This window comes from Schistocerca serialis, unplaced genomic scaffold, assembly GCF_023864345.2.
Source record: "Schistocerca serialis cubense isolate TAMUIC-IGC-003099 unplaced genomic scaffold, iqSchSeri2.2 HiC_scaffold_935, whole genome shotgun sequence".
Classification (NCBI taxonomy): domain Eukaryota; kingdom Metazoa; phylum Arthropoda; class Insecta; order Orthoptera; family Acrididae; genus Schistocerca; species Schistocerca serialis.
The window spans coordinates 288,853-305,421 of record NW_026048557.1 but is presented as its reverse complement, the minus strand read 5'-3'; the positions used below and the strand labels follow the sequence as shown (position 1 = coordinate 305,421).

The following is a 16,569-nucleotide window of genomic DNA, read 5'->3' as shown; positions in this document are numbered from 1 at the left end:
AACCGTCCCGGCATTTGCCTGGAGCGATGTAGGGAAATCACGGAAGACCTAAATCAGGATGGTTAGGGAAGTTGCTAAATTTCGGGCAAAATACCTTATTAGCCGGAACTCCGTAATTAAATATTTGCGGACCTATGTTTATATGAACTTTTTCTTTAGTTTTACTTCTACAATAACATATTAAAACATTTGCATATATTCGTGAATCACTCTGCGTATTATCGACATTAGAGTGTTACAAAATAGTGAGTATTGATCTTTTGGCTGGCTCTGAACACTATGGGACTCAGCTGCTGAGGTCATAAGTCCCCTAGAACTTAGAACTACTTAAACCTAACTCACCTAAGGACAACACACACATCCATGCCCGAGGCAGGATTCGAACCTGCGACCGTAGCGGTCGCGCGGTTCCAGACTGTAGCGCCAGAACCGCTCGGCCACCAGCGGCCGGCTATTGATCTTTTGAAAATAATTTAGTTTCCTGACTGAAACAGAAGCGAATCGTTTGGTTTTTACGCCTCAGAAAATTTCGTTTTTCCCCTCCCTCAGGGGTAATTAGCCCCAGGTTGGTAACTATTGTTCCTGTGAGACGGTATCAACAAACCGGTCTCTCTTTGGGAGAAATGTGTTTGTCGCCAGGGTGACAATGTTGAGAAATAAACATGAGGGAATGAAAAGAGAGAGAGAGAGAGAGAGAGAGAGAGAGAGAGAGAGGGGGGGAGCTAGAGAAAGAGGGGAGAAGATGATGGAGAGGGCGAAGGAGTGGGGGGGAGATGCACAAAAAAGGAGTTTGAGGTAGACAAAGAAAGGGACAGGGGTATATGGACAGACAGGGGAGAGAAGGATATTAAGATGTATCTCCAATTCCCATACTTAGAAACGTGTGCTTTCTCTTCTCTTTCTTTTCCATTCGAGCAGACCGAGCCACAGTGAAGCGTGCTCCCGTACGACTAGTTAACGATTGCAATTGTTAATTAATAAATACCGAAACTTAAGTTTTATTCTTGTCAACACTTTATTTGTAATTATCTGCCCCGTATAAGCGTCAGAATTCACAGTAAATTAAAAGTTGGTGAAAAAATGCGAAACGTCACACAGAAAATGTCAGAGACCACCCCGTACCCCTCCTAAGAATGATTAAGGAATCGAACTCCCATGTATAGAACAACTTCAAAATTGATTAGTTTACACGTAACGTTATGTCTTAAATATCTGACGCTAAGCGTCTAAAAACTTTATGCCCAAACACGTTCCTTTTCAAGAGAAGCTAGTCTTTCAGACATCTCCACGTTAATGACGCCGTATCTTTCGAAGTATCTGCCGTACAATAATATAATTTTGCTGGGGCATTCACCACTATATGTGGGTACTGCCTGCAATCTGTGCTGTAAATAGATTCCGTCGTAAAGAAGCAATGAATTAAAACGGCATCTACGGTGCTGTAGTTTTTCTGTACGAGAAGTGAAAATGTAGTAAGCGATAAACTTTTTGCCCCTCCGATTATTTTGTGTGCGGTGTCAGCGAGGCCAAGTTTCGTAAAGGTGAATTCGTATGCGAAATTTGTTGGAAGTCGATCGGTGTTGCTGTTCTCAAATGCAGTATGAACATAACCTGGGGAATTTGCGCGCTTCTAGTTGTACTGCCTGAATAGCTCTACAGTGTTTCTATCTGCAATACCTGACTTAACCCTGGGACGCCCAAGCCTTTTTTTTCTAACTTGGATTTGGATTCCTAAGGGGGGGGGTGGGGGGGGGGGGGTTCGGCGAGCCCACAGGTATTAAATAAGTTTACTGACGAAAAATTACAACTTTCAAAATGGTTTATGTATTTTAACTAAGGCGTCGGTTTCTAAATGTTATTAATTGTTATAAATATTGGATTGAGTGAATAAAAAATTGGCATATTACAATACAAAACACAGATGTGTTCATATACAATAGACTACTCTGAGTTCTCAACTTCAAGCAAGAGACACACTTCACATTTTTTCTGAATGTGTGTTACACACATGTTTATGACACTGTCCACAATACTGTTTTGGTTCACTTAGATTGTTGTACTTCCACTTCTTCGTTTTAGCTTTTCTTACACAAATATGGCGCCGAGCTTTCCCTGCAGGAGGCTGACGTGCTTCTGTAGTCACTTCTTTGATTTTCTTTTGTAGAATAGTCTCCATTGATTGAACAATTTGGTTAGATAACCCTCTTGCATTTGCCACTTCTTTCTTCTACCTGCAATTTCACTAGTTCCATCCCAGTTTGCAGAAGATAAAGTTTCTGTTTGTTGTGTTTCTTTTCATTCCATCTTGGATGTTGCTAGATGAATATCGTGGTTGCATCGATAGCACAAATGTCGATGAGAGAGTAAAATACAGATAGAGGTCATCTCTTTGTTCCCCTACTGCAGGTGTACAAACGCGCCATTTGATCAATGGTATGCATTTATCTCTGTTTTATTCTTCTCTCCTCCAACAGTGCCTTTATCTTGGTGCACTGTTGACAACGTCAGTAAGTTTTTACTTGGTTTCGTTTTTGCTGTGTAGGACACCAAAGTTACCAGAGGCCTACGTGTTGGGAACTGCACTAACTCACTGCAAGTTTACAGCTGACTGACATCAACAATCACTTCCTCTGAAAGTAAACCGATTGTTGTGAATATCAAGAATACCAACCAACAAGAAACTAACTTGCATTGTTGTAGAGATGAGAAATACGAAATCTTACTAAGGGAAATTTTCTATAGCATGGAAGCCTAAGGGGGAGGGGGGTTTGTTGGACTAAGTTTATTTATTGTTTCTTTCAAAGCAGGAATTTTCTGTAAAATTTATTGACACTTACATGTCATAAAATAGCCAACAATAACTCTATGGGAATATGTAGTATGAAAGTTACTTGGGCAAAAACAGGGGACATAAAAAAATTGTGGGTTCAACGAACCCCCCCCCCCCCCCCTTAGGCGTCCTAGGGTTAACTGGGTTAAATTTTTAATGTTAGGTTGAACCTCTTAACAGATCATGAAAGCATTTTGTATTCTTCAATTTTGTCGATAATTAGCTGAGAAAAAACTGAATATCGAATTTTTGTTGCTGGTGGAAGTCTTTGGATAGGCAACCGGCAGATGGAATAGAGACCGCTTTAGCCGTTTAGTAATATAGACTGCACCGTTTTACGTCTCGTCACTGAACAGTTTCATTTAATACATTTTTTCATGTAACAGTACGGCATTTCGCACTAGCCTACTGCATCTTAAATTAATTTCGTTCAACCAATACCTAAAAATAAAAATACATATTTTCTTATTAATTACGTGAATTCGTGTTTTTTAATAAATACAGTGTTTAAATAAACTTAAAAATAAATACGCAATTAGCGAAATTCGCTGTAGCATCCCGACTACTCTACGCACTCAGCTGCCGACGTCTGCAAATGCTTTTTACTCAGCAATGCCTAGAGATCGTCTAACCTTCAACGGAGACATTTTTTGAGTTTTTTTCTGCGTCAGCCCTGAAGGAAAATTGTCAGTGACGCTCAAATTGTGTACTTATGAACGAAATTGCAGAGCCTATGCGAGATATTTGTCCCGGTTTTAACCTTAAATGGCTCCCACATCTGAGAATGTGAGTGATTCGAGCGACGTCTTGTCAGACGGTATCTTATCATTTCCCGATTTACGCTCGTGACACGTTTATCTCTGTCTGCAGTGCACCGAGTGCACTTCGACATGCAGATGCGTCCGTGTTCCGTACAACGAGTTTGCATCACTCCACACCCAAAATTTCGGTATTGCTGCGATTTCACACGCGAACAGAAAGGAGACGCTTTTGAAATTCGGTGCCAAAGAGGAATGGAGAAATTAGATGGGTAGATGATGTAGGCCCTAACTAATGAGGAGGTCCTCAATAGAATAGGGGGAAACAGAAACCTATGGTAAAAAAACCATTCAACAGTCAGGATCGCTTAAAATAGTTCTTTATTTAAGGCAACCGGTTTAAACACACTTCGCTGTCATCTTCATGCATGAAAATCGTTTTTGTTGTAAAACATGTTCATTTCACACGGAATATCACGCACAAGACGTCAAGTGGATAAAAATCAGTCCATTATAAAAAGTTTTTTTATCGCTCAAACATTTAACATTTGCAGCATATGTAAACAGATGTGCTATTGTGTAACGTGCTTTTGTGATGTAACAAGCATCTGTGAGCATACGAGGGGTGTTTGGAAAGTCCGTGCAAAGTCTGAGAGATGGTACCACTGGTGCTTATCGATGTCAAGTTTACTTAGTAGCATCTTTCGAAAGAACGCACACCAAGTTTCAGCCATACTGGTCTATTTCTTTGTTTTGGCATTCGTGTCAATCAAGGAAGTCGAGTGATTGTCAAAAAATGGACGAAAAAATTTCGTGTGGTGATTAAACATTACTTTGTGAAAGGCAAAACGCCTCAGGAGACTAAAGAGAAGCTTGATGAACATTACGGTGACTCTGCACCTTTTATCAGAACAGTTTATAAGTGGTTTCAAAATTTTCGGAGTGGCCATATGGGCACAAGTGATGCTGAACGTTCTGGACACCCTGTGGAGGTTTCGACTCCAGAAATCGCTGATAAAATCCATGATACGGTGATGGATAACAGAAGAATGAAGGTGCGTGAGATTGAGTGCTGTGGGCGCCTCGAATGAGACGCTCAAACATTTGGACATGAGAAAGCTATCCGCAAGATGGGTTCCGCCATTGCTCACGCTTGACCAGAAACGGAATCGTGTGAAGTGTTGCAAGGATGGTTTGCACCTGTCCAGGAAGAATTCGCATGACTTTAAGCGTCTTTTTGTCACTGTGGATGAAACATGGATACATTACTACACTCCTGACACCAGACAACAATCTAAACAATGGGTTACCAAGGGAGAATCTGCACCAAAAAAGGCGAAGATCAGTCCTCCGGCCTGAAAGGTTATGGCGACTGTCTTTTGGAATTCGCAAGGGATAATCCTCATCGACTATCTCGGAAAGAGTAAAACTATAACAGGTGCGTATTATTAATCGTTATTCGGTGCTCCTGTTTCTTCAGCACCCACCAGAGAAATGCTTAACTTTAAGACATTTAACTTCAAGGGCGCGGCATATCCGTAACACCAGCATCCAGAACCATTTCTCAGCACGATACTGTCAACGACATTTTGTCAACTCCACAGAAAAGAAGTATAGTCGCGGAAAAGGAACAGATACACATCAATTCAACTCAATCCAGATGAAAAGCTGGAAAACCTCCGCAACAAGAGAAAGCTTTTTAACAGGAACGAAGAAAGAAATAAATAGAACCAACAAGAACAATAAACAAATGTAGGTCTATGCGTAATGATGAAAGACGTATTAAAAGCTTCAAATCGCCAGTAAAAACCGAGAATAGTTGTGGAATTTGCTTCTTGAATTTTACAGTGCAGAATCATTGGCAAAGTGTGATCGGATTCGCTGCCAAATTTGTAATTTCTGGAACCACAGTCTCTTTTATGTGGAAGATGTCAAATATCAGAATTGTATGGAGTCTTGATCACAATTGTACATAGTGCGGCACATTTTCGAGAACTTTTACTCAGTTCTGTAACCTTTTCCAGTGTTCAAACCAACATTTGTAATGGTGTGATATTTTTGTTATATATTCTCTGAACGTTAAAGAACATGTGCGATAATTTAAATTATTTCTGTCCTCAATACGTTTCCAGTTACAATAGCATTCGTCCGAAATGATCGAAATTGTACTACCTTAACCTACATTTAAACAATGCATAACACTGTGCTGTGTGTATTGTTGTTATTGTGTTAAATCTTTAACGTAATGTTATACCTCTTAATAAGCAGATGATGAAAGCATTTTATATTTTGAAACTTTGTTCATAAATAGATGAAAAATACTGAAAATCAAATTTTGGCTACCACTCAAAGTCGTCAGATAGGTAACCTACAGTTGGATTGAGGAGAGCGTTTTAGTCATTCAGCGATATAGGTAAGACTATTTTACCTCTGCAGATTGGCCACTGTTATTCAATACGTAATACTTATTTTCTTTTAACAGTACGTGCTTTCGCACTTCTGTACCGCATCTTAATTTATTTGCGTTGGACCGGTAATTAAGAATAAAAGCAGATGTTATTTTTCTTAAGAAATTATGATTCCATATTTATTAATGTGTGTGAAATCCTATGGGACTTAATTGCTAAGGTCATCAGTCCCTAAGCTTACACAACCTAAATTATTGTAAGACACACACACACACACACACACACACACACACACACACACACACACACACACACACAAGCCCGAGGGAGGACTCGAACCGCCGGGACCAGCCGCTCAGTCCATGACTGCAGCACGTAAGACCGCTCGGCTAATCCCGCGCGGCCCATATTTATTATCTGGATTTCTATTTGTTAATAAATGTGATGTTTAATCATTCGTAAAATAAACACGCTATTATCCTGATTCAATGTAGCGGCTCCAGAATTACACATATTCGTACTCGACGCACTCAGTTGCCAATGACTGCAAATGCTTTTAACGTAACAGCGCTCAGACTTCATCTATTCTTCAAAGATGAATTTTTTTATTTTTTTTGCAGACTTTTATTGGAGATTCGTTTTATGCACTGCCGCTTTACGAAATTACCTTTCGACCACTGACGTGAAAATTTTGTAAACGAGAAGCAAATTTAAGAGCCTAAGCCAGATTTGTGTCTTAGTTTTAACCTTAAATGGCTGGAGTGACACACAGGCGATAGTCTTGTCAGACGGTATCTTATAATTTCCCGATTTACGCTTGTGACACTTTTATCTCAGTCTGATAACAAGCTGCCAATATTTGCACCAAGTGCACTTCCAGATGCAGATGCGCCCGTATTTCGTGTAACAAGATTGCATCACGACGCCGGCTCCCCCAAAACAGCTACGTCGTCTGCCAACGTCCGCTTATTTACGAACACAGGGTGAACCCAAACTCCACACCCAAAATTTCGCTATTACTGCGAACAGAATAGAAGAGAGGGTTTTTGAAATGTTGCGCCATGGAAGAATGGCGAAGGTTAGATGGGAAGATCACGTTATTAACGAGGAGGTACTGAACAGAATTGGGGGAGAGGGGGGGGGGGGGGAGAAATTTATGGTGTAAGTCGACTACAAGAAAGGAGGACGGGGGGGGGGGGGGGAGGAAAGGAGAGATTAGTGTCTAACGCCCTGTCGGCAACGAGGTCATTAGTGACCGAGCATGAACTCGGAATAGGGAAGGATGTGAAACGAAGTCGGCTGTGCTCTTACATAGGAACCATCCCGGCATTTGCCTGAAGCCATTTGGGGGAAATGACGGAAAACCTTAATGAGGATCGCCGGACGCGGATTTGAACCGTTGTCCTCCCGCATGCGAGTCCAGTGTGTTGACCACCTCCTTCGGTGGGATTTAGAAAATGGTCATCAGTCGATAGAACACACGACCAGGCGTCGAACAATTATGAGCTTGTAATGGATGAATGTGTGTGTGGATTAGAAATTGTAGGAGAGGACCAAGGGATGAACACAGCAAGCATATTCAAAACAGCGTAGGCCGCAGTTCGTAATAATTGACGAAAAGTCATCGATTGCAACAGAATTGATATGTGTGCAACTGTTTCGGAAATTGCTGCGGACTTCCAATGCTGGGCCATCAAGAAGTGTCAGCGTGCGAACGATTCAACGAAACGTCGTCGATTTGGGCTTTCGGAGCTGAAAGCCCACTCGTGTGTCTTTTATGACTGCACTACACAAAGCTTTATGCCTCGCCTGAGCCCGTCAGGAATGACATTGCACTGTTGATGACTGGAAACATGTTGCCTCGCCGGACGGGTGTCGTTTCTGTTTGTAGTACGCGGATGTAGGTGTACGGATATGGAGACAACCTTACGAATCCATGGACCCTGCATCTCAGCATGGGACTGTTGAAGCTCGTGGAGGCTCTGTAGTGGTGTGGGGCGTGTGCAGTTGTAGTGATATGGGACCCCTGATACGTGTAGATACGACTGTGACAGGTGACACGAACGTAAGCATCCTGTCTGACCACCTGCACCCTTTCGTGTCCACTGTGTATTCAGACGGACTTGGGCAATTCCAGCAGGACAATGCGACACCCCACACGTCCAGAATTTCTACAAAGTGGTTCGAGGAACTCTCTCCTGAGTTCAAACACTTCCGCTGGCCACCGAAGTCCCCAGACATGAATATTATTGAGCATATCTGGGATGCCCTGCAACGTGCTGCTCAGAAGAGATCTCCACCCCTTCGTACTCTTAATGATTTATGTACAGCCCTGACAGATTTGTCTTGTCAATTCCGTCCAGCACTATTTGAGAAATTAGGCTAGTCCATGCCACATCGTCTTGCGGCACTTTTGCGTGCTCGCGACGACCCTACACGATATTACGCATGCTCTTCAGTATAAAACTGTGGAGTGAAGTTTTCTTCCGTTTTCGTGTTATTTACATTCTTGAATAATTACTTGGCTCTGAAATATGAATTAACGTCGTCTTATCATTCCGTACAAAGTGACGGTATATTGTCCCTGTGTCATAATATATACTAAAGTATACCCAATTTACAGTGTTAGTGATGTCTATGGAAGGAGCATGAAACGTAAAACAAGTCGACACAAGAAATTCTGACAAGCAAATCTAACTCCTTCAATGATATCATCACAAGCAGACACCATTGCTGCATATGGAACACTACTGGTATTGGGCCACTACTTATGCCATTCATAATTGGCACAGCGACTTCCCAGTTAATCCAAAAAACAGTTAAACAGCGTGTGACGTCAATGCAGTGACAGGAAGTATAATGGTAAGTGATTGCATTTTCGTAATTGGTAACAGACTGCAAAACAAAATGCATTCAAGACGAATAATTTGTAGCCACAGCTGTGAGCATTGTCTTCAACACAACGAAGGGTAACTGATCGCTTTTTCACCCACCTTTGCTGTGCCACTCAAAGCACTCAATTCACTTAGTTCATGGAAAAGTGCTCTCGGTGAAACTACAGATTTCCTTGTGCCTTCAGCAAATTACAAACCACATATTTCAAACTTTCAGATTACAGTATTTTTCAGTGTCATCTGCAATGTTATTCTGTATATTGAAGACATCGAAGCAATTCAGAGGAAGGCTGCTAGATTTGTTACCGGTAGAAGCTAGTTACCGGTAGAAGCTAGATTAAGGGAAAGGCAAAACTACGTTTCTAGCATTTGTAGACTTAGAGAAAGGTTTTGACAATGTTGATTGGAATACTCTCTTTCAAATTCTGAAGGTGGCAGGGGTAAAATACAGGGAGCGAAAGGCTATTTACAATTTGTACAGAAACCAGATGGCAGTTATAAGAGTCGAGGGGCATGAAAGGGAAGCAGTGGTTGGGAAGGGAGTGAGACAGGGTTGTAGCCCCTCCCCGATGTAATTCAATCTGGATATTGAGCAAGCAGTAAAGGAAACGAAAGAAAAGTTCGGAGTAGGTATTAAAATCCATGGAGGAGAAATAAAAACTTCCAGATTTTCCGACGACGCTGTCATTCTGTCAGAGACAGCAAAGAATCTGGGAGAGCAGTTAAACGGAATCGACAATGTCTTGAAAGGAGGGTATAAAATGAATATCAACAAAAGCGTAACGAGGATAATATAATGTAGTCGAATAAAATCAGGTGATGCTCGAGGAAGTATTTGTATGGAGTGTACCATTATGGAAGTGAAATATGGACGATAAATAGTTTGGACAAGAAGAGAATAGAAGCTTCCGAAATGTGGTGCTACAGAAGAATGCTGAAGATTAGATGGGTAGATCACGTAAGTAATGAGGAAGTATTGAATAGGATTGGGGAAAAGAGGAGTTTGTGGCACAACTTGACTAGAAGAAGTGATCGGTTGGTAGGACATATGTTGAGGCATCAAGGGATCACCAATTTAGTATTGGAGGGCAGCGTGGAGGGTAAAAATCGTAGAGGGAGACCAAGAGATGAATACACTAAGCAGATTCAGAAGGATGTAGGTTGCAGTAGGTACTGGGAGATGAAGCAGCTTGCACAGGATAGAGTAGCATGGAGAGCTACATGAAACCAGTCTCAGGACTGAAGACCTCAACAACAACAACAAGAACAACAAGAACAAGAACAGGTTCGAAAAAGAAAAAAACACGTAATTGTTACGGAGATGCTTCGGCAACTGGAATGGGAATCCCTGAAGGGTAGGTGAGGTTCTTTGCGGGAAACACTACTGAAAAAATTTAGAGACACGGCATTTAAAGCTGACTGTCGAACCCTTCTGCTGGCACCAACATACACCACGCTTAAGGACCATCAAAGTAAGTTACGAGAAATTAGGACCGAAGAGGAGGCATATAGACAGTCCTACTTGCGAGTGGAACAGGAGGGGAAATAACAAGTAGTGGTACACCGTAGCCTCCGCCATGAACCTTGCGGTGGCTTGCAGAGTGTGTGTGTACATGTACACTACTGGCCATTAAAATTGCTACACCAAGAAGAAATGCAGATGATGAACGGGTATTCATTGGACAAATACATTATACTAGAAATGACATCTGATTACATTTTCACGCAATTTGGGTGCATATATCCTGAGAAATCAGTACCCAGAACAACCACCTCTGGCCGTAATAACGGCCTCGATACGCCTGGGCATTGAGTCAAACAGAGCTCGGATGGCGTGTACAGGTACAGCTGCCCATGCAGCTTCAACACGATACCACAGTTCACCGAGAGTAGTGACTGGCATATTGTGACGAGCCAGTTGCTCGGCCAGCATTCACCAGACGTTTTCAATTGGTGAGAGATCTGGAGAATGTGCTGGCCAGGAAAGCAGTCGAACATTTTCTGTATCCAGAAAGGCCCGTACAGGACCTGCAACGTGCGGTCGTGCATTATCCTGCTGAAATGTATGGTTTCGCAGGGATCGAATGAAGGGTAGAGCCACGGGTCGTCACACATATGAAATGTAACGTCCACTGTTCAAAGTGCCGAGACGTGTGACCGAGACGTGTAACCGATGGCACCCCATACCATCACGCCGGGTGATACGCCAGTATGCGTTCACCGCGATGTCGCCAAACACGGATGCGACCATCGTGATGCTGTAAACAGAACCTGGATTCATCCCAAAAAATGACGTTTTGCCATTCGTGCAACCAGGTTCGTCGTCGAGTACACCTTCGCAGGCGCTCCTGTCTGTGATGCAGAGTCAAGGGTAACCGCAGCCACGGCCTCCGAGCTGATAGTCCGTGCTGCTGCAAACGTCGTGCAAATGTTCGTGCAGATGGTTTTCGTCTTGCTAACGTCCCCATCTGTTGACTGAGGGATCGAGATGTGGCTGCACGATCCTTTACAGCCGTGCAGATAAGATGCCTGTCATCTCGACTGCTAGTGATACGAGGCCGTTGGCATCCAGCACGGCGTTCCGTATTACCCTCCTGAACCCACCGATTCCATATTCTGCTAACAGTCATTGGATCTCGACCAACGTGAGCAGCAATGTCGCGATACGATAAACTGCAATCCCGATAGGCTACGATCCAACCTTTATCAAAGTTGGAAAAGTGATGGTATACATTTCTCCTCCTTACACGAGGCATCACAACATCGTTTCACCAGGCAATGCCGGTCAATTGCTGTTTGTGTATGAGAAATCGGTTGGAAACTTTCCTCATGTCAGCGCGTTGTAAGTGTCGCCACCGGCGCCAACCTTGTGTGAATGCTCTGAAAAGCTAATCATTTGCATATCAAAGTATCTTCTTCCTGTCGGTTAAATTTTGCGTCTGTAACACGTCACCTTTGTGGTGTAGCAATTTTAATGGCCAGCAGTGTACATCGCGCTTAAGGACCAAGAAGATAATTTACGATAAATATGAGGAGGCATATAGCCAATAGTTTTTCCCTCGCTCTATTTGCGAGTGGAATAGGAGGGTAAATAAGAAGTAGTGGTACAGGGTACCCTTCGCCATGCACCTTATGGTGGCTTCCGGAGTATCTGTAGATGTATTAGAAGTTTTACGATTTGGTGTTATCATGAGTGTTGACTTGCGAAATTTATTTGTATGGATAAATTGCGTATGTTACTCCGATTGTTCTGTCATCTCAAAATGACTACTGGAGCTTCAATTCAGCGTCAGTAAGCGTTATACTCCATTAAATTATCATCATTTAAAATTACGATATGGCAGCTGAGCGTTAGTATTAATACTGGAAGTCGTTACAGGCGTATGCCTCCGACCTGAAGTCTGGCGGTACACAGTCGAGTTTAAGGGCAGGGGCATCGCACTTTCCACCAAGTGCACGCCTTCCTCCTCAACCCAAATTCCTACTCAGGCTTCAGCCCCCTTACTAGTGGATTTCAGGCAGGGCTGAGGTACTATACCAACACGGGGCGGCCGTTGTGGCCGAGCGGTTCTAGGTGCCACAGTCTGGAACCGCGCGACCACTACAGTCGCAGGTTCGAATCCTGCCTCGGGCATGGATGTGTGTGATGTCCTTAGGTTAGTTAGGTTTAAGTAGTTCTGAGTTCTAGGGTCCTGTGACCTCAGATCTTAAGTCCCATAGTGCTCAGAGCCATTTGAACCACATTCCGACACAGAGCGTGAGCTTCCGCAATGCTGTTCGTATTTATGGGCAATATGAAGTGGGCTGACTGTGAATGGGAATTTGTACTGAGGAGTGAGACGTGCGTGGGTCACCCATGTAGTTGTACAGAGCCACTATCTCAGAGTGTCGCAGTGGTCAGCCATCCGCCTAATGATGCAGGAGACCCGAGTTCGACTCCGGCCTCAGTAAAAAAATTTTCATTCGTCACTTCCATCTGAGCAATACATCATAGATATCTGAGATTTGAAAAAGGACTCTGGAGCCATACAGTTACATTTGACCTGCAGTTAAGCCATACACAAATTTTCTATCATTTACAGATAACTATACAGGGTGGAGAAAAATTGTGTCACGAAATTTAAACCCCGGATAGCTGAAGCCAGTTCTTGTTGTTGTTGTTGTCTTCAGGCTTGAGACTGGTTTGATGCAGCTCTCCATGTTACTCCATCCTGTGCAAGCTTCTTCATCTCCCAGTACCCACTGCAGCCTACATCCTTCTGAATCTGCTTAGTGTATTCATCTCTTGGTCTCCCTCTGCGATTTCCACCCTCCATGCTGCCCTCCATTACTAAATTGGTCATCCCTTGATGCCTCAGAACATATCCTACCAACAGATCCCTTCATCTAGTCAACTTGCGCCACAAACTCCTCTACTACCCAATTCTATTCAATACCTCCTCATTAGTTATGTGATCTACCCATCTAATCTTCATCATTCTTCTGTAGCACCACATTTCAAAAGCTTCTATTCTCTTCTTGTCCAATCTATTTATCGTCTATGTTTCACTTCCATACATGGCTACACTCCATACAAATACTTTCACAAGCGACTTCCTGACAAATCTATACTCTGTGTCAACAAATTTCTCTTCTTCAGAAGAGTTACTTTGCTTCCCAAATAGCGAAACTCCTTTACTACTTTAAGTGTCTCATTTCCTAATCTAATTCCCTCAGCATCACCCGACTTAATTCGACTACATTCCATTATCCTCGTTTTGCTTTTGTTGATGTTCATCTTATACCCTCGTTTCAAGACACTATCCATTCCGTTCAACTGCTCTTCCAAGTCTCTGACAAAATTACAATGTCATCGGCGAACCTCAAAGTTTTTATTTCTTCTCCATGGATTTTAGTACCTACTCCGAATTTTTCTATTGTTTTCTTTACTGCTTGCTCAATACACAGATTGAATAACATCGGGGAGGGGCTACAACCCTGTCTCACTCCCTTCCCAACCACTGCTTCCCTTTCATGTCCCTCGACTCTTACAACTGCCATCTTTTCTGTACAAATTGTGAATAGCCTTTCGCTCCCTGTATTTTACCCCTGCGACCTTCAGAATTTGAGAGTATTCCAGTCATCATTGTCAAAAGCTTTCTCTAAGTCTACAAATGCTAGAAACGTAGGTTTGCCTTTTCTTAATCTTTCTTCTAAGATAAGTCGTAGCGTTAGTATTGCCTCACGTGTTGCAACATTTCTACGGAATCCAAACTGATACTTTTCGATGTACCATCAGTCAAAACCATCTACAATAGTTCTGCCACCGTGAACGTCAGGGGGTGAGTTTCCGGTTATTTAGTGCCTTTCAGAGTTCACAAACAATGTCGCAATAAAATGTTGCTTCAATAGCTTTCTCACTAACTACTTAATGAAAACCGTCGTTAGTCACACAAATTTTGGATTTCATTACAACAATTTCCTTCTTCGCTAATACTTTTGTCCACATTTGAATGCTGAGCATCGTTTTACGTTGCTGTATTACGAAAATCAGTCAACGCCTCGCGTTCAACGAAGCTACGACTATAACTGTGAACATCTGACGATCGTGCTGTCGGTTCCAAACCGTTAACTGCGCTATTTCTTTTTTAAAAAAATACCAATAACAACAGTGGATGGTTGCCGATATTACTTTAAGAATTAACATATTTTGATACGATAGCAAAAAATCCGCTACTGTGTGATGAGATAGCGCCGACAGAACTGGCCCGATCCGCACCTGTTTTAAGAAGCTGCACAGATTCGTCCTCGACTGCCACCTAGCCGCAGCCAGAGGGACTACGTACTCACCCGCTCTCGGCCGGTGGCCGCTGGCGGCAGCACCGTCCACGTGCGACGCATCGTCTGTTACACTGATCGTCGGCAATGGCTGCGATCCCAGCTCCTGCGAACAAACGGAAAAACCAGACCATCAGTAAAACGCAACTTTATCAAATAAAGACATAAGATCTTTGATGTCATGTGAGACAAACTACTGATGACGTAGCAGCAAAACCAGCCACAAATTCTATATTCCGGCGCAATTGTCTTAAGCAGTGTGACTATAATATAACTTAAATGTTTATTTGACATTATGATAGTGAAGGCATAGTCACAGCACATAAAATTTTTCTTTAAAAAGCCATATTTTTGTTGTCACACATTGCAAGAATTCTTGGCGATTTTCAACCTGGTATAGTTTTTATCTATTCTACATTGGGACATGACATGAACGGTTGGGCAAGCAAGGGCAAAACTTTTAGTGACTTGGTTGTGCCACAATTGCCTAGGTTGCATGGTCTCATTATTTCTCGTAACTGTTGTCAGATGTATGGTCATAATTCCCATTATGTATTCTCCAACTGATGTTTTACATCTCGAAATGACGACGTAGTTCGTTGAAACCGCTAATGTAACCTTTTTTTTAAGAAAAAAGGTATGTACTGTGACTATTGCTTCACTATTGTTGTGTCAAACATTTCAGCCGCAAATTGGTTTCGGATTATTTTCCTGAAAAATTACCGTTACCATTTTGGAATCAACGTAATTCATTAGCTTACAAGCTTTGGTCAGAATGCATTACGTTGGTTTACAGGTGAACTGCTCTGGTCTAGACAATGATTCACAGTTACTAAAGTGTAATACTGATCGTCAACTAAGTGCCAACGCAATTACTCTTCTGGTTAACGTACCAAGCGGCCATTAAACAACATTGTTGAAAACGAATTCCGTTGCATGTGATTTCAATCGCTGTAATTACACATAATCACAAAATATTGTTGAACGTTGTTTCCGAAAGTCTCGAATAGTTCTTAACCTATTTATTTCGAGTTTTTACACGATGCTCTAATAGAATAATAAGTATTCGGACGGACAAAGGCTACATATTTTTGTTAAACAACAATGTACAGATTTTCTGTTAAAATCGATTGCGAGAGACGAAATAGTGTTCATTGCTGTGAAAATATGCACACTTTTCTTCTTTCTCACAGAGAGTTTTAACTAAGGTAGGAGAATATTTAGATAAACTGTTTCTCCCATACATATTCTTCCTCCTCTTAAACAAAAATTGTACACACAACAATACGCTGTTTTGTTTTCTTCCTCTTAGTTGGTTTTAACAGAAAACAGACAAACTTCATGTACAGTTTATCAGCTTACGATTAGACTACTGTTATTGAATCTGAACCGTGCCAAACTTTCTAACCTAACCCTTTCGCAGGTTTGAACTACGCGAAATCCTATCGCTGAAGCTGTTACCTTCACAAATCCAGCAGTTGGAGATGATTCTCTCCTACTCCGTATAACAATGATACCATTGGCATCCATTCATTTAAGCAACTCAAGTTCCCAAACAATATACAGACTCGAAGAGAGGAGGGATTGCAGATGGACAGACGAAAGAAGGAAGGAAAAAAAAAAAAGATTAGGAAGTGTCTCCAATTCCCTTACACATTTAGCAATTTGGAGGCATTGCCGGTAAACACTATGTATACATTGCAACACACGCACCACATCTATCGTACATCAAATAACTGGACACTCTTTCGTTGTAATTTTACGATTCTCGTGTAACAGACAGACATTTTCCGAAGATTAAAGTTTTTCTTCAGGAGCTCGAAACGTCTGAATAGTAGAACACTAGCTTTTGCAGAATGCTT

At 42.2% G+C, this 16,569-nt stretch overlaps 1 protein-coding gene across 1 annotated transcript in view; it reads right to left on the bottom strand.

Annotated features, from left to right (window-relative positions):
• The window catches only part of LOC126452772 (translation initiation factor IF-2-like), a 333,594-nt gene that overhangs the window by 51,348 nt on the left and 265,677 nt on the right, over positions 1–16,569 (bottom strand). The window contains exon 3 of the mRNA XM_050091120.1: positions 14,720–14,813. Within this exon, the coding sequence (XP_049947077.1) occupies positions 14,720–14,813 (94 nt within the window). The remainder of the gene's footprint in view (positions 1–14,719; positions 14,814–16,569) is intronic.